General features: G+C 37.7%; 1 protein-coding gene across 1 annotated transcript in view; it reads left to right on the top strand.

The window, feature by feature from the left end:
* MLIP (muscular LMNA-interacting protein) overlaps positions 1-20,897 on the top strand; it is a gene marked incomplete at its 5' end in the record, with an annotated part of 59,946 nt that extends 39,049 nt beyond the window's left edge. The window contains 2 exons of the mRNA XM_009869588.1: positions 14,166-14,219; positions 20,871-20,897. Of these exons, the coding sequence (XP_009867890.1) occupies positions 14,166-14,219; positions 20,871-20,897 (81 nt within the window). The remainder of the gene's footprint in view (positions 1-14,165; positions 14,220-20,870) is intronic.
* Between the last annotated feature and the right edge of the window lie 1,759 nt (positions 20,898-22,656).

The raw sequence follows: 22,656 nt of genomic DNA, 5'->3' as shown, positions 1-22,656 counted from the left end.
CTGCTGGGAGGTTGAGCTCTTAGATTTCTGTTCTCTCTTTCTCTCTGCATTTTCTTTTTCTTTCTAATACCGTTGCTGACAAGTGGTTACTGCCCTTCCTTCACCCAGCCCATCTTGAAAGGACAGACTGTTTCAGGCTGCATCTTTGAGACTGGTACAGAGTAGATGAGGTTCCAGATGGCATCAGCTTTATTAACTTCTCTCTTGATTTCTAGACCTCTGTGGTACCTCACGTCCCTGCCAAATCTCCCAGTGTGACACTGAGCACTGGTGAATATGTGGGTGACTTCGGTTTGAGACATAATGATGCAGCCAGCTGGAATTGCTGACCTTCTTTTTCACGTCCCTGTGTTGAACACACGGGTTTTTTTGCACAACAGAGAGTATATTGTTTGCTTTTCAATTCATTAAGAAATGTTCCCATGTGGAAAAAGCCATTTTCCTTGTTAAAAAAATAGCAATTTTTGCTTTAACAGGCAGCTGTTCTCATGCAGATAACCCAAAGTAATGGAATAAGACAAAAAGAGATTTCTAAATTATTAAAGATCTTCTGGAAAGGATGTAACTCAGTTCACAGACAGCTCTTTTTGTCTGTCTTCTAGGTATGCTGTATATAGATTGACACTGGTGTGCCAGGAAAATTAATAAACCAGGGGAAAAAATTATTTGTCTTTTTCTCCGATTAGCTTATGACATATATATATCAATAACTATATTTTTTTCTCCCTGAGGACATATACAGCTTTTAACACTGATTATTTGGTGTATATCCCCCCGTCAAACCCTTGTTACAGACAGAGTGTAGTGTTTTCTGACAGTATTGAGCTTCACACATTTTAAGATGCCCTTACTGGAGACTCTAATTTCACCATCATGAGAAAGACTTTTTTCCTCTTGCTCAGCACATTTCAGTAATGTTTCAGGAATTTTGAAGCATGTTCAAATTTGTTCAAAAAAAGCACCATAGATAATACTGGAGGTACATGTAAGCAGTGCTGATGTGATGGCTTCATGAAAGTTTTCATTTGAAACTGAGGAAACAGAAACTTTTTTCAGGGAAAAAACAGAGCATTGTGTTCTACAGTGCTATGAAAACAATTCATAATAACTTGGAGAATTTGTGTGCTTGCACATGTACATGGGTTCCTTCGTAACTAAAAAAAAATAAACCACTTTGGGTGATGGAAGAGTGGGATAGGGATGAACTAAAGAGATATTAACTACACTTGGCATGAGGCTGTGAGGCCTGTTTGCTGAGGTTTATCATTAACAGGAAAAGGGCTGGTGCCTCTGAGGAGGACTGGCAGAAGGCAAGGTCATCCTGAAGCGGCGTCTGCCTGGTCCCCTTCCAGCCTCTCCCACTGCTGCTGGGCTCTGAGCCGCTCGTCTGCTCGCGCTCCCTCTTCCGGCAGGTGGTACATTAGCTTCTGCTGGAACTAATCGCAGCTCTTGTCACAAATTTTCTGGGTGTTGAGCTCAAAGGCACAGCATGTGAGGGAGCCTCTGGCCTAGACTCTGCCAGCCAAGCGGGTGAGAATTCAGGATGTATTTTATTAATGGCCTGGACAAAACCTAAGCGCAAGATTTGTGCCAAAAGCTGGCTATGTCTCCTGAATTCTATCCAGATTCTTTTAAATATCAATTTTATAATATAATTTTATCCTTTAATGCAAAAATCACATATATTTATTTTTTTAAAATCAGAAACTCTAATAACTGCTGAAAACTTGCAGTAATGAAATACAATGTGCGTACTCCTTCATTGATTTAACTCTTAAATGACTGAAAAGGCTTGTTAGAGTCTTGTTAAAAAGCCTGAAGTGCTCCTGCTTGTATATAGGTAAGGCAGGCTTTATTTTGTACCTCTCAGACACTCTTTTCACTTCCCTCTCAGAAACTCAGCCTCTCAGAAAATGTCCCTAAACATGGCCATTTTATCCTAGCAGAAAATCCTTCTGGGTTTTCCTTTTCTGTCACCTGAACATCAGTTGAGCTGCAGGAGAGAGATGCACTGGACCCCAGTCAAAGTGGAACTGGCTTAATGGGACGTCCGCAGCAGGTTTTTGTGTGTGCACTTTTATGATGATGAAAGTGTTTAGTGCAGAACAGTTGTATAGGCGTGAAGGTAGAGTATCTTTCCTAGTTAACCATCAAGCCCTATCAAATGTAGAAAAGGTGCAAGTCAAGCACTTTACTTTCTGTCCAAAGCTGCTTTTTTACATCATTAATCTGTTTCCGTTTACTTTTATTTTTTTTCATAGGAGACTGCTCTCCTACACCCTCTGTATCCAACTAAACTGATCCTTCCAACTAAGTCCCCTTTGCGTCCTCCATCCGTCTCCCTCACTGACTGTCTAAAACCTGGACCTTTCAGCCACTTGTCTTCCATCATGTGTGACATTCACGAGAATCCTTATAGCCCTTACAGTCACAACTCTTTGTACAATAAGGTGAGCATCAAGTGTGGTGTGATTCAAGAGTTTTGTCAGGCTTTTGTCCTTTTAATTCTAGATAGAATTCAGTTGAGTTACTACGATCCAGTGCTGGCAGGTGCTCTGGGAGATACATCTCAGACAAGCCTGTGTCTCCTCTGTCCCTGGAGATGCTACTGCTTCTCCTTCCCTTGACACAGCTTGTGTCAGGGCTTGCTTCCTCCAGACCAGCTAGGACAGGGCTCCCACTACTCTTCATTCAAGCTACGTGTTCTCTAAAGGAGGAATAGTCTATTTCGTCCTTCATGCTCAGATTACTTTTAACATTTTCCCATACCAAAGTAACAGGCTATTTCTTTTTTTCTTGGAGCCTGAGGGGAGAGAGGCTAACTGGAGAGGAATACAGGCTTTTCCAGTGGCTTTATCTGTCATCCTGCCAAGCAGTTGTCTCTTGCTGATTCAAAGGGAAATTCACCCTTGCTGACCTTTGTGTCTGCTACGAAACAGAAGTGAACAAGTCAGACAAAATCTCTGTAGTCCAAGGCGTGTGGGTGACAGGGCTACCTAATAAGCTTTGTAAGGTGAAAATTGGGTCCTGTGTCTTAACTGAAGTCTTTTCGAAGAGCAGCTGGCAGGAGGTATTTACAATATCTCCAGAGAGTCTCTGTCTGGTGTTTAAAAAGCATTGGTTGTGCAAGTCCATAGAAGATGCTGTTTGGACCCCTCAGATGCATCCCTCCCCTATCCTCTTTTTCTAACACAGAATCTGGCTGCAAATGCTCAGACCTTGATGCCGGGAGAAATAATCCCACCCCAAGATGTATGGTGTGTTTTATTTGTGATGCAAGAAGTTAAAGCACGAGCATTAGGTGCTGTTTCTTAAGGCCGTGTTATAGTTTGCACATCAGGGGAAGCACCAGGGTGAAATACCAATTACCAGTTTCGGGCACTCTGGGAGCCAAGACTGCTCTGGAGAGCAGAGTATCACCTGTGCAGAGAATGTGTGTTGGCCAGCTGTCAGGCTCTGATGAAATACCTGGAAATGTGTCTCTCTCCCCATTGACTAGAATCATAATTTAGGTTACCAGGCAATGCCAATAGTGCCTGAAGTTGACTCATCCATCCTGTGGGATTCGTAGAATTTACTATTTTCCCAATTCATTAAGATGGACTAAGACTACAACTAAAATTGATACTAAAACCAACCTTAATTCTGTTTCTGAGCATCCTGAACAAAAGCACCTTTTCACACCTGCTATACTGGGGTTTGTTCTGTTTCAGTTTTATTAGGCTGGGCTGGCATGTTTACCTAGGCAGCAATGATTTTATGATCAAGTATTTTTCAACAAGATTCCTGGTTCATTGCAGGGCATTCACATGAACAAACTAACAGTTCATACGACTGTTGAAGCTAGTTTTTATAATGAGAATGGGTATTTGCCGTTGCTAACAAAAATAGGGTTAGAAATGCAGAATTTTGTATAAGAAGACAAATAAGGCAAGGAAAAGTCAGAAGATAATTAAGATAGTGTAAATTTTTGGTGTATCATGTCAGCTGTTTTTTCTTTTTTTTTTCAAGCAGGGATTTTTCTTTTTTTTCCCCAAGCAAGGAAATGTTGCTGCCTTTCAGATTTCTCATACCACTATGCACCCAAAACTACACGTGAATTCACAGGTCATAGGACGTTCCAGCCTGTATATTTGCATTCCACCTATATGGTGATGATTATGGGGCCTCTTTATCCACAGCTCTTTTATTTCAAGGAACTTCTGTCATGACAAGCAACCTCTGTGAGCTTTGCAGACTGATAAATGCAGCCACATCTCTCTGATGTTAACAGGTTTTCCCTGTACAATGTAAACACGAGAGCTACATAATCTCTTTTATTTTTTACATTTCCTTGTATAATATAAATTTGCTTTCTTGGGCAATTTTTTACTGTCACATGTTTTTTTCTGTAAGCCTCACACCTATGTAAACAGCTTTTATTTTATTTTTATCTTATGTATTTTTTATAGATCATCTATACTTTGTAAATTCTTATTTTCATAAGACTATGAAGTCTGAAACTTTCCAGGGTTGAGCAGCATCCTCCATAGCCCAGAGGTCACTGAATGATGATGTATAATATCATAGAATACCTCAGAGATCATTTAATTTTACTTCAAATACTTCTGTGGCAGCATTTTGAATTATTAGGTCATCAGGGAGCAAATTGAGAGGGCTGTGTTTTAGACGAGGCCTTAGTATTGACCTGCTGTGACAATTTAAGCAAAAAAGTTCACACATTGGGGCTTCTGGTTGGCTCTCCACTGCGATCTCTCTTGTCCTTTAAGTGAAATAGGCTTCTGACTTTACTAAAGACTACATGTAATGATCATGTTTGTGTTTATACGCAAGCCTTAATTTAGTTAATGTAGCAAGTTGTCTCTTCCATCCCATAAGATTTTGTGAAAATCCATGGAAATCTGTGCTGTTAACCATGATTAATACAAAAATTTCAATAATTAGTTACATCTTCTGAAGCAAGATTGATGAAAGCAACAAAAGTTTTTGAGATTAGTATCTTTTTTGAGACTTCAGAGGATTTTCAGTTTACTCAATTTATCACTGACTGTTTAAAATAATTTTAATTATTTAATTGCTTGCAATAATTTTAAAGTCTTAGCCAATGAAGATAAGGTTAACTGATACAAAATGAGGCAACTCAATTGTCGGAGGTAGGTAAAAATTTTAAGACTTACTGGTAGTGTTAGTAAATATCTTTAGTAAAAGGTACCATGTTTTTGAACTCATGTCTCTTTCTAGTGGCTCAATACTTCGGGAAACAGAATAATCACATGTCAATACTGGGATGGTTTAATACAAACAAAGGTTTATTTACACAAAAAGTGTAAATATTCACCATTTAATTTTTTTTTTTGTAATGTTTGCTTTTGGTCTATAGTATTAAGACTCATTCATAACCAAAGGAAGATTATTTTGAGTCTTATTCCCATGATAAATATTTAACATTTGAGTCAATATGTAAGAAACCTCTCAATATATGCCTATTATTTTTTGCGATAACCCAGCCAACTGCAGTCTATACTATTCATGTTTTTAAAAAGAAATTATTTAATTGATTGCCATAAATAACAGAAGTAACTGAAAACACAGTACAGCTGAAATTTCAAACTGTTAGATTGGTTCTGTAAACAACGTCCTGACATCATGGGACTTTCCTTCCATTCTTTACTAAACCTGGACTGTTATCTCTGTAAATTCCTTGGAGTTACTCCTCTCCACCCCTCATCTCTTGGGGTAAGGCATAATCTGTGCAGTGACTTGCTCACCGTCTCTCCAGCAATCCAGTAAACACGTGGTCAGTGTCCCCATGGTCATTCCACGTACTCAAGTTAAATTTCTAACTATCTGTTGTATTTTGTTTCATCTACCACCAGAGGGCAAAACCCGCTACCAAAAATTCTTACAGTATATTGTTAAATACACTATTGAGAACGGTTGCTGTTCTTGACCTGCATTTTCTTTTAAAAAATAGCTTTAAACAAGTGTTCCCTCAGAAATGGCCTATGGGAAAAAACCAGAATGATCACCTGTGTCTTATATTAGGGAGGCTAGATGCATGTACATCCCAGTGAAAATCTCTGTTAGTTAAATATTTAGCAGCTCAGCCTTGAAAATAGATTGGAGGGAACTGGCTTTTTGCAAGAGGTATATAAAATGTTAAAAAATGACAATTTCTGTACCTGATCAGATATTATTTATAAAAGTAATGGTCCAAGTTTGCAGAGGGCAAATTTTCTTTAAAGTCCAACTTTGGGCTCAAGGCAATTTCATTTTTTTCCTGGACATAAATAGAGTTCTCCTGAAATCACTAAATGGAAGTGTCAGAATTCCATAATCACTTACAGGTCTGCAGGCTCACAGGTAAGCAGAATATTTTAAGGGAATCTTTATTACTTTTTAAATGAAATCAATGGTGTTTACCTCACCATCCAATCTCCTACTCGTGGGAGTTTGTATTTGATTAATAGTAGCATAGTGGAAATTGACATTCTGTGAATGCCGCAGCCTTTCAAGGTTGCCATGGAAAAGCACTTTTCTCCTAGACATCATCCCAGCTGCTTTTATTTCTAGAAGAGACTTTCTTTCTCTCCTTTGAACTTTGATATTTAAAAGGTACACTTGTGTAGGTGTATTGAGGTTGATCAACCTTCTACTATCTGTGACCCAGAACAAATGCTTTAGTGTACAAAAACGAAATCAGAGGCAAACAAACCTGTTCATTGGTACTATTCTATGAATTGGATGTCCTTGTTGGGGAAATATTAATGCTTAATATCATTGTGAGTCTTTTGTACGTTCCTTTGTAGAATTGCTTGGGCTTAGTGAGCTTTTTTAATGATATCACAGTCAGGTGACAGTTCTATTGCTTTGGACTGGGCTTGATAACGCCTGCAGAAAATGCCTCTCGAGTTCTTGCTCAGCTCATCTTTAAAGAAAGGCCTTTCTCCCAAAGTATTTTAGAAGGGTTGTAACTTGGGAATCTGTTGCTTTCTTCAAAGCCATGAAATTAGCAACAGAACATGAAGGTAGCTTAGGCTCAACAGGAGACAGAGCACGCTCTTAACACAGAGACGTCTCAAGTCTGGCACTGGCTGGAAAGAACTCTGTGACCCACTCCTGCAGAGACAGCTCTTCCACAGGGATAAAAAGGAGTTTAATACTATTTCACTACTTTTGGCCTGGGTAGTTAGCAATTTTGAGAGTCCTGCTGTCTTGTTTCTACTAGAAGAAGCTGTTGATGGTAGGACCTTGGTATTTATTTGGTGTACTTCATTTAATAAACATGTACACAAAAAGGTTGTTTTCTTGAATGCAGTAGGATCACACCCCAGCAGGCACTTTATATACTTAGAAATTGAAATGATCTTCCCAGTGAATGCTGTGCCCAGAAATGTCCAGATTTCTCTTTGAACATACTTACAGCCAGTTCTGTTGCTTTCTATATTCTCATTTATATAGGCTGTCTCTGTTAGGATAGCTTAAACCAGTCTCAAGCACCAAAAAGATTTTCAAAATGCTTTGTCTTCATTCTTGTAAGTCTCTAAATAATAAAAAATTTGAGTTCAGTCCTATTCCTGGCTTTCTGGAACGATTGCATCTAGTCTTCTGCATAGCGGATTTCAGGCAGGCATTTTTAATAAATTAAATGATATAAAATATAATAGAAATACTGGCCCTAGCTAACAACTTGTTTCTGAGATGTCTTTATCTTGGTTTTCTGTATCTTCAGATTAATATATGAACACACATCTTAGGAGAACAACCAAAGGGAAACAAAACAGCCCAAACACTGCGATGCTACTAGTATCTGCTTCTAACATCTGCTAGTTTGGGAAGGGGATCCCTGACATGCTCCATGGTGACAGGGGCAAGCCTGCCAAAGCTCAGAGGCTGCTCCTGATGCTAGGATCCTGATCCATGACTGCATTTGGACTGGATGCAACTGGAAGAATTCTGGAAGAATTTGAAACTGTAGAAAATGGGAATGTTAAAATATAATCTCTATTAATGATTTGGGAAATGGGAACTGCAAACACAGGGATGCATCTTTGATTGTGATATAGTAATAAAAACAAAAGACAAGATTGCAAAGTACAGAAGCCCCTCAGAGGTAAAGGTTGTTACGAACAGCAAAAGTAGAAATATACTAGTGAGTGAAAAATATCAAACAAGATTTGGTGGGCTGGTATGAGAAACAGAAATGATACTTGTATGCTTTTTATTGAAGACAGTGAGAGCATAATGTCTGAAGAAAAAAAAATCATAATTGATGGAAACTATCCCAAAATGCCCAGAGCTACAGAGAAACTTGCATCTTAGTCACCACCGTACACAGATGTATCTAGGCAATTTCCTGCTGTTTCTGTAGATTGTAAAAAACTTCCGAGGTATCAAGGAAGAGTAAACAGTGAGCTAATGAACCTTTGGAAAGTCTACATTTTAGAGGACAAATTAGCACAATTAGAAACCTCTTAACTTTTATTGTAGGTATTGATATAATGCATACACTGAAATATGGCCTAATTAAGCTAATTAAGCTGCACTTCCAGTTATGTTAGAAAAACATATAAAATTTAACTAGTTCTGGGGAAATTCTAAGTACATACTTAGAGCTTAAGTTAAAGAATCCAGTATTTACCTGTGTTACATTGATGTTATGGACTTTAAGGTATTAATTTTTTTTTTGGCAGTGTTCTGAATTTTCATGAGGAACTCATATATGATAAATTCTAAATTATAGTACTAGCTTTCTCTTTTTCTTAATTTAACGGTGGCTAACATTTTAGTAGTTATATGATAGGTAGACTATGATCTTAATACAAATTTTAATATAGTAAATGACAGTTACACGTATACTGTTGAAAATTCAGTCAAAGTTTGTGGTTTGGACTTAAAGTAGCTAAGGTCAAAGATCTCTTCTGCATGAGAAGTTTATTCAGAAAATGGGACTTACTCAGTTTTGCAGCTAATCTGGGAAGAAAATATATGGGAGGAAGGTCAGGTCTGAAATTTCACACCCTTGTCTGGAAAGCAGTTAAAGTTCTTCAGCTGTTATCAGTCAATGCTCCCCTTCCTGGGGCAGGGAAGAATCATCTCTTCTATGCAATGACTTGTTTTCTGTGAGTCCATAAGTAGTTCACAGTCAATATACTGAGGGAAATTTCAAATGCTTGTGCTGTTGCAAATTCTGAAATTTTCTTTCAAATACAGATGAAAACATCTAAGCATTTAAACATTCCATAAATCAATGCGCATCATTTGGGTCTTATAAACTAATTCCAAGCAGATAGTTCTAATCCATGTGATTAGAAGACGTTTCTCTCCTTTGATACCATATTCTATAGGTATGTAGGTTGTGGTTCTCATGACTCAAGACTCTGTTATGGGCCTTGTATCCTTGCTGGCCGCTAGCTCCTGTAATCACCTATAGTGAAATTAGCCCTGTGAGGAGCTGCAGAGCCTAATTAGCCCACAGCAGAAAATAAAGGCACTTATCTTGATTAACACAAAGTGCACTGACAGTGGAATACATTTTCATGTTTTATGGAAGTGATCCAAAAGGAAACATCCAGGTCAGAAAACACAATATTCCAGTTGTGGACAGGATTCCTTATGACTAAACACTTCCATTTCAATTTTCTAAATTAGTAGTGAGAGTTTGCAAGAGACATCAAATAAGTTTTGCAGAAAGCTTCAATTTTCTGTTGCTAGTATTTTTCACTGAAACATCATTTTGGCCCAATCCCCAGTCAATTCCATCACAGAACAGCCCTGCATGAGAAGTTCAACGTGGCCTGGGAAAAGGCAGCCCAAGGAAAATCAATGCTGGCCTTAGTGTGCACCTCCCTCCCTTGAGCTCCACTTAGAGAGAAGGAATCCTTACTGCAAAGCCCTGTAACTGGCCCAGTGTCTGGTATTCAGATACAAATCTTTCAGTCTCAGCCCTCTCTGGTGCCCCCCAGGCCTGTGACCTGTAAGAACCTGTCAGGGAACCATGTCTGCATGAAAGTTTTCCCTCTTGTGCAGATATTTACCAGTATCTGGAGAGAGTTTTGAAATCTTCAAGTTAAAAATGCACAGTCATGTATGCTAAAGATTTGCAAGTCAGTCAGGATGTTCTACTGCATAGGTGGCTGAAGGCACATTATAAATCTTTTTTGTGATCAGCATTTCTGCTTAACATTTCCTTTTATAGAGAGGTGAGAGGTGCAAAAAAGTTAGGTACTTAACTAACTGAATGTTTCACATGGATTTTATACTGAGTCATTTCAGAGAAGCTATAGACATGATTATAGATTGTCCCTTTACACGATAATTTTATTCTCCCCTTAGTTGAAGGTGGTCTTTGCTCTGCTGCCGTGAGTGTTTCACCATTTACTGGTACCCAAGTTTCATGTTCTTGTACTCAGAAAAAGTGAAAAATAAAATTGTTTCATAAAAAAGTTTGCTTGCTATGCACACACAAACACTTTCAGTCTTTGACAAATTAATAATTTTTCCTATTGTGAAAGAATGACTATGTTTCATAAAAGTCTAGAGAACCTAATTTATTTTTGAAATGGGTTAAAGACTTAGAGTAGTTTGAAAGAATAGTGTATATGTGGATGTTCTCTGGTTAGTATAGTTGAAACATTCTTATTTCTCATGTACATTATTCCTCACTTGTTCCTAAAGATTTTTAAACCTGTGTCTCAGTTAGCAAAGTTTGCAGACCCTCTAGAAAATTACTTAGATTTATGAAAAGGGTCTTACATAGAGAACCCCTCAGAAATCTTTATATTAGTTCAGAGGCAGCTGTGATTCATAGCACAGTAAAGATAAACTGACCTTTTAAAGGCAAATATGTTTTGCTGATTACTCTACAGAACTAAATGAACAAAAGTCAAAGTAAGCTGTTATATAACCACCTCTTTTCTAAGCCTTGACTGAGCCTATAAGAAATTTTTTTGCCCAGGTATGTGATTTTCCTTTGAACTTACATGCCGCAGATACTTATATATTGTCACAATATTCTGCTCTCTTCAGTACATTTTTTCTGCAGCCACAAATGCAGATTTGTCTAGTTTACCCTTTCACTGTTCCTAGAAGCAATAAAGAAAATGTTGCATTACCAGAAAACTGAGTGATGTCTGGAAAAGTTAAGAATTATTAATTAACCTTTTAAGAGTAATGCAGAATTTTGTAACTGGCAAGAGAAACAAGAATAGAAATTATAAAAGTAATATTGTCATCCTCCACCATCAATAAATGCAGTCCCTCTACATTTGTAGAAGAAAAAAGGGCTTCTTGCTAGCTGCTTTGACATGGAGATGAGATTGTGGGTGATAGAGTTTGATGAGGTCTCACGAAGAGAAAATATCCATGAAAAGTACATAGTCCAAGTTGCTTGTGTTCACATTTTAGATCTTGTGGCCATGTCCACATTCCTTTATGGGTCTGAGGGATGATAGTCACATAATGCCTCATAGAGAAGGGTTAATCCCACCTCATTCTTCGTGCTTTGTGTTCTGGTACTTCTAAGTTAGCTGTCTCAACTCTGATATTTATAGCTCATCTCTGCAGAGGGATGACAATACTCTGTTAGGATATCTCTCCTGTGCTTAGGGCTGTAATTTCTACTATGTTTCACATACAAGACTGAGTTTAATTGACTAAGCTGTCCTGTTGAGTGTCCTCCTGGGCTGATGACGATGCAGAGGAGACCACATAAAGGTGTCAATGCCTTCCTTTAGTATTTACCCAGCCAGGGAGAGATCTGAGTACTGTGCTCATCTCACCCTACAGAGATTAAAAATTCTCTCTTCCTAAAGAGTCCAGTACTGATCCACAGAGCTGAAGAAAGCAAGCGCACTGGGACAGCAAGTTCCATCCTGCTTGTGGAACTGGTGTGGTGTACATTTAAGAACACAAAATTCATTTCTGTTAGGAAAAGTCAGGGAGGAAGGGAAAAGCCTCTGTAGCCTCTTGGTTGAATTCTAGGAGGACAGGCACAGGATCTTTTCTGCAGCAAGGCTGACACATGCCAGTCTACATCAACGCTTGGTGGAAATAACACACAGAATAGGCTTCCAGCTCCTTAGGATGAAGTCACCTAGACCAAGACACTGATCTCCTTTACAGCTGGCAGAGGCAGAGCTGTGTGATTCCAGGGAAAAGCCCAACACTCTCCTTTCAGGGACCTGCTAGGCGAAGAGCTCTTTCAGCAGAAAGGATGTAGCACTTGGTTTATGTGCTCCATATTCACTAAAATACCATTTGAAGTTCTTCATAAGTTTATATAAATGAACATATTTATATAAATAAGTTGTTCTTTATAAAGCTATATGTGACTTCCTTAAGACTAGACCCCATGTCATGGCAAAATCAGGTCTCCAGACATTTGACTAGTATAGAATCTTTTACAATAACTTCAGGAGGTTTAGGACAGAGAAGCCTTGTGAAAGCAGAGAGAACTGTATATTGTTCGGTTTTTCTCCAAGTCTTAAACTTGTATTAATTTTTTTCCCCTATTATCAATCTGTGAAGCCCTTGTTTGCCTCTCACTTGTCTTCTTCCAATTAAGCCTCTCCAAAAAAAATTACTGTTAAGTATGTCTGTCCAACAGACAATTTTCCTTCTCTGTGGAGACTGTTACACGAGCTGGCTCTTTAGGTTGCAAAGAGAATGCTCTTAAAATAAAGGAAGTAAATATACTTATTGGACAAAAAATGTTCATTACTTTTGTCAGGTCTAGGGAGAGATTGGAGACCTGATACTCAGGGAACAAGATAAGGCAGAACCATGACGCAGAGAGGCATTTCAGGTTAACACGGTAGGCTAAGAACACCATCAGGAAAGGCCAGGAGATGATAAAAAAATATAAGCACATTTTTCATTGATAATGCAATTTGAGAAAAAGAGTTGTTACGCTCTTGGATCACTGCCTGATTAGGGAGCTTTTCTTTCTTGCAAGTGGTGGACAATTCTTCTCAGAGAGCTTTGGCATGTATCAGAAAGTAAACAGTAAATGCTCAATACTTTCCCTCTTCTCTTTCTGATTGACGCTTTTAACTTTCCCTGAAATACAGATGCAATATTCTGATGTGGCAGTAGGTAACTCATCTCTAGGGAGAGAGCAATAAACAGCTGCTCCATAATGTAACTGCAGAAAATTAGAATATATTCCACTTGAGTATCCTTTTTTGTATATAGGTTCAGTTTAGCAGATCAGTTTTGTTTCTCAAAAAGCACAGTTTCAAAATTTTTGCAGGGCAAGAGCAATAGCTTTTAGGTAACACACCATTTGTTAATTTACTGTTTGTTCTAAACACGAAACCAAAGTAATGCCTTTGATACATTGAGAATAGCAGGATTCATCCAGCCTTTTTTTTATGGAATTCTAAAATACCCAAACCTCGACACTTTCAGTAAACTGCTCTAAAGAGGATGTCTCTTTGTCACTCTATAGGAAACCTCACAAGCTTATGATGTTAATATTGCCTTTATAAGCCTGAGTATATCTATTTAGCTATATTCTAATTAAAATCTTCTTGAAATTGGTATGTTTTTTCACTTGAGTCACATCCATCAAATTTCATTATTCAGATGCAAAACCACCTAAACACTGAAATATTCCTGAACTCCTTTCCGTATATGCTAATTGCTTTATACTACATCTTTTACTTAAATGTTTATATGATTTATGTCTATGAAATATAAATTAAGGAGAACTCTTCTGGAGGATATTTAAGACAACATATTCAAAGTGACAGAAATACGGTTACAATTTTAAATAACTTGTGTGTTATCTCATGCTAAATGCATTATGACACAGGTGCCCTTGATGTGTTTTTTACTTGCAATGCCTCTTTCAAATTGCAGTGATTTATCCTTTCCTCACCCTTTTAAATAAAGCACAGGAATATGATATAACAGAAAATGGGACATACCTTGAAATAGGTTTTCATACAGACAAGGAGTAGTAAGAGAGAGCCTGTTCAGCAGGGATCATGTTGAACACAAACCGACTCTCATTGCGTTGCTATCCTTTGCATGACTGAGGGTATTGACTTTCTTTACTAAACTTTAGTGATATTTTATATAGGAATTGAAAAGATAACCAATTTCTTTTTCCTGTTTTTCACCTCATGCTGTCTCCAACCTATGACATCTTGGTTTGGCAGCCCAGTCATCCCATAGTGCCTATTCCAGAAAATGAAACACTCAGCTCTAAGGAGGTAATCGCTTGACATTTAATAAGTTTAAGCATTTGCATGCTACCTTTATCTTTTATTTATGTAGCTTGCACAGAACTGATGAGCAAAAATGTGCTGAGCTCCCAAATCTGCTTTTGTCCAGTGCACGGACTAGATAAGCATTAATTATTCTTCATGATTAATAAAGAAAAAAACTCCACAGTTGTTTTGAAGACTGTTGTGTTGAGTTGCTTATGTGAATTTGGACTAACACTAGCATTTACACTTCAGGTTCCTAATATGTGCTGTTGGGATGTTGCCAAGTGGGATTTGTTAAATTATGCAGTTAGTCCTATTTAAATCACACATTCTACAGGTCACAGTCTTTGGTATATCTTCTGTTTTAAATACCAGATACAAAAACTACCAGAAGCACTTAGGAGTATCAGATATTGAGAATCTTGTAAAGGACTGGCAAGAGAACACAAAACAACATGAAATGCAACTTTGCCCGGTGCCAAAATTAATTGTCAGTTTTATTTGACTTTGAAGAAGGATACAAATCTTCTTGAAGTCTAAATTCAGTGGCCAATCTCTACTATTTTTACATATTTTAATTCTAGGACCATAATAGTTATCACTCTTGGTAATTCATTAAGTTGGAGCTGAAGCAATCTGCCTATGCATTATCATCTTTTCTCTTGAGACAGAGCATATAAATGTTTAAAAGGTTCTGCTGGCACAGGCAAGTCTTTTCCAATAAGGTCATGAACATGAAGCTGAATTATAGCCTCAATGTTGGAATAAACATGTGTAATTTAATTAACTATCATGTGCTTTACCGTAGGCTTTGGAATGTAATAGAACATCTATCATTAAAGTACCTTTTCACTATTATTTTAGAAATTCACATAAGAAAGCATAACTTATTATGAATAATAGCAGTATGAGTACATTTATGACAGAAAAATGATTTTTTTACTACCCTGGCTAGGTACCAGATGCATGCTTATGCTTATTTTTTATGAGTTTAACAGTATAGGTAACAATGATAATTACACTTTTGTAACACAGTTTATTTTTAATTTATTATTTTAAAACTGAATTCTAGTCTTATTAGGAGCAGCAAAATGAACATATAAATAAATGAAATGGCTGTTTGTCAATAATTGCTACCAAATGAGTAACCTTCTTGTTGTTTTGAAAAAAACAGAGAGAGTTCTGAGGTCAAACCCTTTACATGTTAAAAGCAGAGGGCTTGCCAGAACTCTGAGTTAGTTGACCATCTGACAATATATCCTCATGGTTCATCTCAGTTTCCACTGAAAAAAAAAAGGTTTAAAAAAAAAGAGAAAGGAAAAAAACAAGGGTAGAAAGCATCTCACATGTTAGGTTGGTCAATGGACTGCTGCTCGGCACCAGGAGTATATGAATCATGAACATAGCCTCTTATTCTCACGTGTATCACTGGCCCTTCTGTGTAGAGGTTTAGGGACAGAGGGGTACTTTATGCCTCTTTTTGTTTGAACTTTCATCACAGCCTTCCAACCTCCTCCCTTTGTCCTTGTCTTTTACCTTTCTGCTTGTTTCTACACCATCAATCCCCTTTCCTCTGCCTCCCAGGAGCCACTTCTTGGTTCTCTTTAAAGTAGTTTTTGTGGTTTATGCTGTGTATCTATCCAAAGTAAGACCCAAGATATCCTCACAAAATGAAGTTAAACAACAAATACCTTGCTGAGCTTCTCAGATAGATTGCCTTTTTCCATCTCATCTGTAAAGTTTCTGAAATACTACTGAAGTAAAGGTGTTTCGTTAGAGGGTGGTGAGAGGGACTGAATAGTCTGAGGGTAAATTTGTTGTTGAGATGAAACAGGTTTGAACATCAGGCACTTTAAAATGTATGTACATATGTATATATATGGCTATGTATATATGTGCTTTATATAAGTGTGTGTGTATATATATATATGTATGCATGTGTATATATATACAAATGTAGCACCTGAAGATGCAGCTGATTTTCCCCTATTTGAAAAGAAGTTAGAGGAAAGCAAACAGCTGGATCCCCACTTTTCATTCTTCTTCTCTACATTTCACATATAGAGGGAAAAGCTTTGCAGGTATAATAGAAAGATAGATCTGTTCAAAGAGAACACTTCTGAGAAATAAGACACATAATTTAACTGTTACATTATTAAGATCAGAAAGTGGAGCATCTTGTACTGATATAGTGAATTTAGACTACGGTGACCAAGATATTCTTGAAAACACGAGGTTGTAGTATGTTCTGAATTGGCAACAACAGCAAAAGTGCAAAATTCCTTTGGTCAGAGACCAACTAGGTCTGTTCGAAGGCAGATAAAACATGTAGCACTGCCTTCTAAATTTTCCTTTGTATTTTAAACAAACACTTTGAACAGAATTTCTATCAACCAATTTATTAAAAATCTTAAATGTACTCCAATAGTAGGAACATTTGTACCATGACCTTTAGAATAACGATCTCTGATAAAATTGTGGTTTCATTTATAAAAACCAAAGACAATCAACTAGAAAGAAGAGGATTTATCTGGGTTGTTATCAGTGCTCTTCGTATTTGCCTCGGTTAACATCTTTTTTGGTGACGATCATTCGGCACTGTTAGCTGGAAGAAAATAATTAGCATTAAAGTTAAAACAAATGCATCAGATATCGTTTTGTAACTTAATATGACTTTACAGGTGGACATCAGTCTGCATGTAGATACAGCTGGAAGAATTGTGTAAGGCTTACCACAAGCTGGTCAGGAAATAACATGAAGAGATGACACATTTTCTGTTTTCTCTATTAAAATTCATAGAAAGCCTTCTCCAATGAACTTTTCAAAGTATTTATAGAGAATGTGATATCTAATTTTTTTCCTCCAATTTTTATTCTCATTTGCAGCAGTAGGAGGTGTCCAGGGGACACCATGCTGGACATGTAGAGACTGAGCAATACCTTTTCATGTGTAAGGGATGGCAGAGAAAACAAAAACATGTCTAGAGACGACCCTCTTTGTTCATTCTCAGTCAAGAAGGACTGAACAAAGCCATCTGTTTCCCTTGAGATCTCTTGCTGGAGACAGAAGTATATGGGACTGATTCCCAGAAAAAGATCAACATCTATGCTATCTTGGACACAGACAGGAAAGCAACATAGAGCCAGGAGAAGCTCAAAACATTTGGGACACTCTTCTTAGCTGTCCTGAGGGTAGTGGCTTCTTTGAGACATGTTGCTCTTGAGTTGTCTCTGAAGAATCACCAAATTTTCACCATTTTCTCTTTCATGGGGTTGGTTCTTCAAAGTTGTGTGTTATGCCGCTTTCTCCTTTCAGTGTGGTGAAAAAAACAAGGTATACGTTGGTTGATGATTTTTAAAATCACAATATCATTCAGGAACCTGTATTGTTCTTTCTAATTTAGGAACCTGTCTTGTCAAGGAACAGTTTATACAGAATTTATACTTCATGAGTGTAAAATGATTCAACTCTCCACCTAATTTAAAATGTTGTTTTTATTGGTGAAGTCCTGTTTGGATGATAAGAAAAATTCTGTCAAGTTATAAGACCAACATTACTCTTACTGCTGTAATAAGAACCTTATGACTGTCCTACAGTCTACACCCTCACCAAAATGCTTTTCTTTAGATAAAATTATGTATAGGCTCACACTTAACTTCTCCCACAATGAAAGACAGTGTAATTTACGCCATTCTGAAAAAGAATGGGTGGGCAGATGCTCTGTGAAATGTAAGCACCTCCTTGACCTTTAGGAAGGAGTAAGAGAAAAAGGAAAGGTGCTGATAGTTTCTACTTAGTAATTCATATTCTTTTCCTCAAAGCAAAGTATTCACTGGGAAAAAAACCACCACAGTTACCTTTGTTTTCAGAGCAGCATTCTATTCTACATGTAAATTTAGCTTAATTTTGTAACAGCTTGAAGCAAATGAGATCTGTGTCTTCCTTGTGAAAACAGGAAAATAAATAAAGGACATTCTCCTCCTTGTGAAATCTTTCTCTGCAACCAGTGCTTTTTATGAGACCTGAAGTATACTGCTTGAAACATAACTAAGGCATATACCAGTAATTTCTGATACCTATTGTCTTCCTTTCAAATAAACCCAGTGTTTGCCCAGGTTATGATGTGTGAATGATGTGTGTGAATCATTTTCAGGATTGTATTAAGTCAAAGTCTTTAGAAAGAACATGGGACATCTGTACCCGTATAGTCACAAAAAGACACTGCATGCAGGTGCTGAAAATATATACTCATTACCCATATTTATACATGACTTGTGAAATCCCAAGTCTATTACACAATTACATTAGGTTCATATAATCTTTTGCTGAAGCTGTTACTCTGACTTATCTGTTTGCTATTCCTGAAAGACTTGCAATAATTTTTTGAGGTAACAAAATCATCTGTAAGGGCAATATTCATGCGAAGACCCCATTAAAAAAAATGCTGATTCCTTTGAGTTCAGTGGTGACAATGAGGGTTTTAGTGCAAGAAGATCCATTATCTATTTATTTATCTATTACAAGGGGAGACAATTAATCTGCCCTGCTCCACTTTAAGGAACTTTAATAGCAGAAGTTCTTGAAATTTGAAAGTCTATGAACATGTCAGTAAGGTCCAAAGTTCTGTTATATGTTTCTCGTAATCTTTGTTTACTTAAGGAGTGTTCCTGGACAGAGGTAAACATTAGTATTAATCATTGATAGATTCTACATATAAGAAGAAAATGAACCCTATTTTATGAGAGCCCTTGTACCAAAGAACTTATGTAAGGGGTTTTACGTTAGACCAAAGGTGCTGAACCATGTCCAGAGAAGGGCGACAAAGCTCGGGAAGGATCCAGAGAGCAAGTCTTATGAGGAGCAGCTGAGGGAACTAGGATTGTTTAGCCTGGTGAAAAGGTGGCGGAGAGGAGACCTTAACCCTCTGTACAACTGCATGAAAGGAGGTTGTATCAAGGTGCGAGCTAGTCTCTTCTCCCAAGTAAAAAGCAATAGGACAAGAAGAAATGGCCTCAAGTTGTGGCAGTGAAGGTTTAGATCAGATATCATAGAATCATAGAATCATAGAATCATAGAATCATGGATTCATAGAATCATAGAATAATTTGGATTGGAAGGTATTTCAAAGATCATCTAGTTCCAGCCCCCCTGCCATAGCAGGGACATCTCCCACTAGATCAGGTTGCTCAAGGCTTCATCCAACCTGTCCTTGAACACTTCCAGGGATGGAGCATCCACAACCTCCCTGGGCAACCTGTTCAGTGCCTCACCACCCTCAGGGTAAAGAACCTTTTCCTTATATCTAGTCTAGGTGTTTATATCTAGGTGTTTATATCTAGTCTAGGTGTTTGACCACTCCTATGATAAAATAATGTTTTTCCTTATGGCTAGTTAAAATTTCCCACTTGTTGCCCCCTTTTCTTTATCCATGCAAATCTGAACAGTCTATAAACCCCACTTAAATTACTGGAGAGAGAAAATAGATCTCCCTTAGCCTATTTTACAGGTTAACCAAGCCCTGTAGGCTCCTGTCCTATGTCTTATGTCTTTCCCAGAAATCAAGGAACACTTGTAACCATTCTGATGGCCCTCCATTGACTTTTTTTTTTTTTTTTTTTTTTTTTCTGTTTGCTTGGCAGCTCTTTTCTATAGGGAGGGCTCAATAATGGAAACTAATTTCCAGATGCAGGCGCACTACTGCCCGGCAGAGGGGAATAATAACTTCCCTTAACCTCCTGGCTGTGCTCTACTTAATGCAGCTGTATATGAGGTTATTCATCATCATAACAAGGGTGGACTGACCCATGTTCAGTTTGGCATCAACCAGACCTTGAGTCCTTCTCTTCAGAGCTGCCACCCAGCCAGTGTGGCCTGTACCACTGCATGGGGTTGTTCACTTTCTTTGCCTCCCTTGTTCCCTGCCAGATGCAGGATTTTGTATTTGCCTTTGTTTACAAAGCTCCTGATAGTCTGTTCCTCTACTTTGACAAAGTCCTCTGGGATGGGAGCCGTACCCTCATCATATCAGTCCTTCCCTCCCCTCCAAGCTAGCAACACCTGCAGACCTGGACATGTAGGCTTTCCTACCACCCAGGACCCTGGTGGAGATGCCACCCTAACATCCTCTGAAATGCCACTGTAACAGACGCTTTGAGCTGTTGACTATTATCTTTTTAGACCTTTTTAGACTAGTGGTCTAGCTAGTTGTTCCTCCACTCTGCTCCTTGGTTTGGGTACCAAGCAACTGTAGGAGACTGTGTTGAAAGCCTTGCTAAGGTAGTAAAAAACACCAATGCCCTATGAATGGCATCGACCACATGCTCTTTCCTCTCAGGATGTGGTCCAAAAGAGAAGTGGAAACACAGAATGAGTCTGAAATGTTCTCTAACGTGTGTTTAACCAAGGTAACACTTCTACTTCTTGGCTGAAATTTCCTATGTGCAGTGAGCTTCCTCCAACATGTAAATGCATAAAAAATCATCCCCAGTTCAGTAAGCAGAGTTCTAACAGTGCAGGCAACCAATGTTTTAAAAAAGCAAGGTGCTGTATAAAGTTGTCCACCGATTTGCAAAACTGTGCCTGCTTAACTTGCCTGCAGTTTTTATCTTCCTCTCCACTTCATTTCACCTTTTTCCCCCTGCCTTTTTCTGCAGGTTGCCAATGAAAGAGGTTCTGTTTAGCTATGGCAGTGAGTATTACTATTTTTCTGACTTGGTTACAGCCACACTTTGAATATGTAACTGTTTCTTTAGTGTCACTTTAAAAAATATTTATGGTTTTGTTTAAAAAGATGATAAGATGCTTTAACTATAAAATTTAGTGTTTAGATAATAAGCTGTCTATGGTCGGTGATTTTCTATAAATAATTACCAATGCAGAATAATTCTACTTCTTAACATCACAGAATGAAGTCACAATTGAATTAGTTTTAAGTGGGATGAAATCAAACATTTGGAAGACATTGTGGTATGGCCTCGAATTAGATTGTGAAGTAACGTCATTGAAATAATATGAATATTATTTTATGTTTGAGTGCATAACCACATAGTGCCATTACAGTGAATGGTTTGCTAGTGTTAAATAACACTATATTGCAGATAATGCAATATGCTTGAGAGCAGATACAGTGTAGTACTTAACGAGAGAGGCCAGCAAATAGGTGATATAGAAAAGTTCAAAATGTTTAATGCTATTTGTTTTGTTTTGGTCTTCACAAAATAAGGTAAATTATGACTAAAAATCTATATCAGTTACTGTTAATAATTTGGGAGTAGGATCATGGAAAGGAAAAGAACATTCCTTTAGGGAATACTGAGGTAAATTGCAGCACAGCCCAAGGGAACTTACCATTAAAATACTTAAAGTGATTTCTCAAACACTAGTGAGTAACAGCTTGAGTAAATTCCCAGAAAACTGGAGAAAGGGAAACACAGTGCCATATCTAACAAAAGAGGAAAGGCAAATCTGAAGAATTACAGAAAAGTCAGCTCTAATTTCATTTCCAAGACACGGGAACAAGATTTTAAACTAGCTAGTTGTAGACATCCAGAGAATAGTAAGGAGATAAGAGGACTTTCACAGGGAAGCGTCAGAAACAAATCCTATCAAGTTGATCTCATTTCCTTCTTTGACAACAGAACAGATATAGAGAATGTGTTTGATACAGTGTCTCTTCAACACAGTCCCACTTGACATTCATAAGCAGGCAAAGTAGATATGAATTAAATTGAATTCACATAAGGTTAATGTGCAACTGGTTGGAAAGCTGGACCCTGAGAAAAATTATTTGCTACCAGAGTAGGAGAACATCTTACACAGGCTTCCACAATACTGTCTTCTAGCTCTAGTACTATGAAACATTGTCATTAATGTCCTGCTCAATCACATGGACAGTAAGCTTAACAAATTTACAGATAATGCCCATTTGGGAGGACTTGCAAGCAGCTTGGAAGGCAAGATTAGAATTAAAAAAATGTCACTTACATTAGAGGAATGGCTTGAAATCAGTATGATAAAACTCTTTGAAGACAAGTATGAAGAAATATGAAAAGCACAGACAGAAAATGAATGGCAATAATACTGCATGAGAGAACTTAAGGATTCCAGGGGACCACAAACTGAATCTGAGTTGAAGAGGCTATGACCTTATGAAAAATGCCATTCCAGGGAGATGTTGAAGGGAGTGCTTATAATATAATGGAGGTAATTACTTGTCTCTGTTCAGTATTAGTGAACAATCAGTTGTGTGGGATGTGGGAAAGAAATGGCAGATCTAGAAAAAATTTAAATGTTTCAGTGTCCTCACACAGAAGAAAAGAATGACTGAGTAGAGGCACAGGATTTTATATATCTTTTTAATGGGCTTTTATAACGGGATATTAGTCACTTCACCTTTCCTGAGAGTAGGAGAAAAAGAAATGGGCGTAAATTTCAGGGAAA

This window comes from Apaloderma vittatum, unplaced genomic scaffold (genome assembly GCF_000703405.1).
Source record: "Apaloderma vittatum isolate BGI_N311 unplaced genomic scaffold, ASM70340v1 scaffold18575, whole genome shotgun sequence".
Lineage (NCBI taxonomy): Eukaryota > Metazoa > Chordata > Aves > Trogoniformes > Trogonidae > Apaloderma > Apaloderma vittatum.
This window is presented reverse-complemented; position numbering and strand designations above follow the sequence as displayed.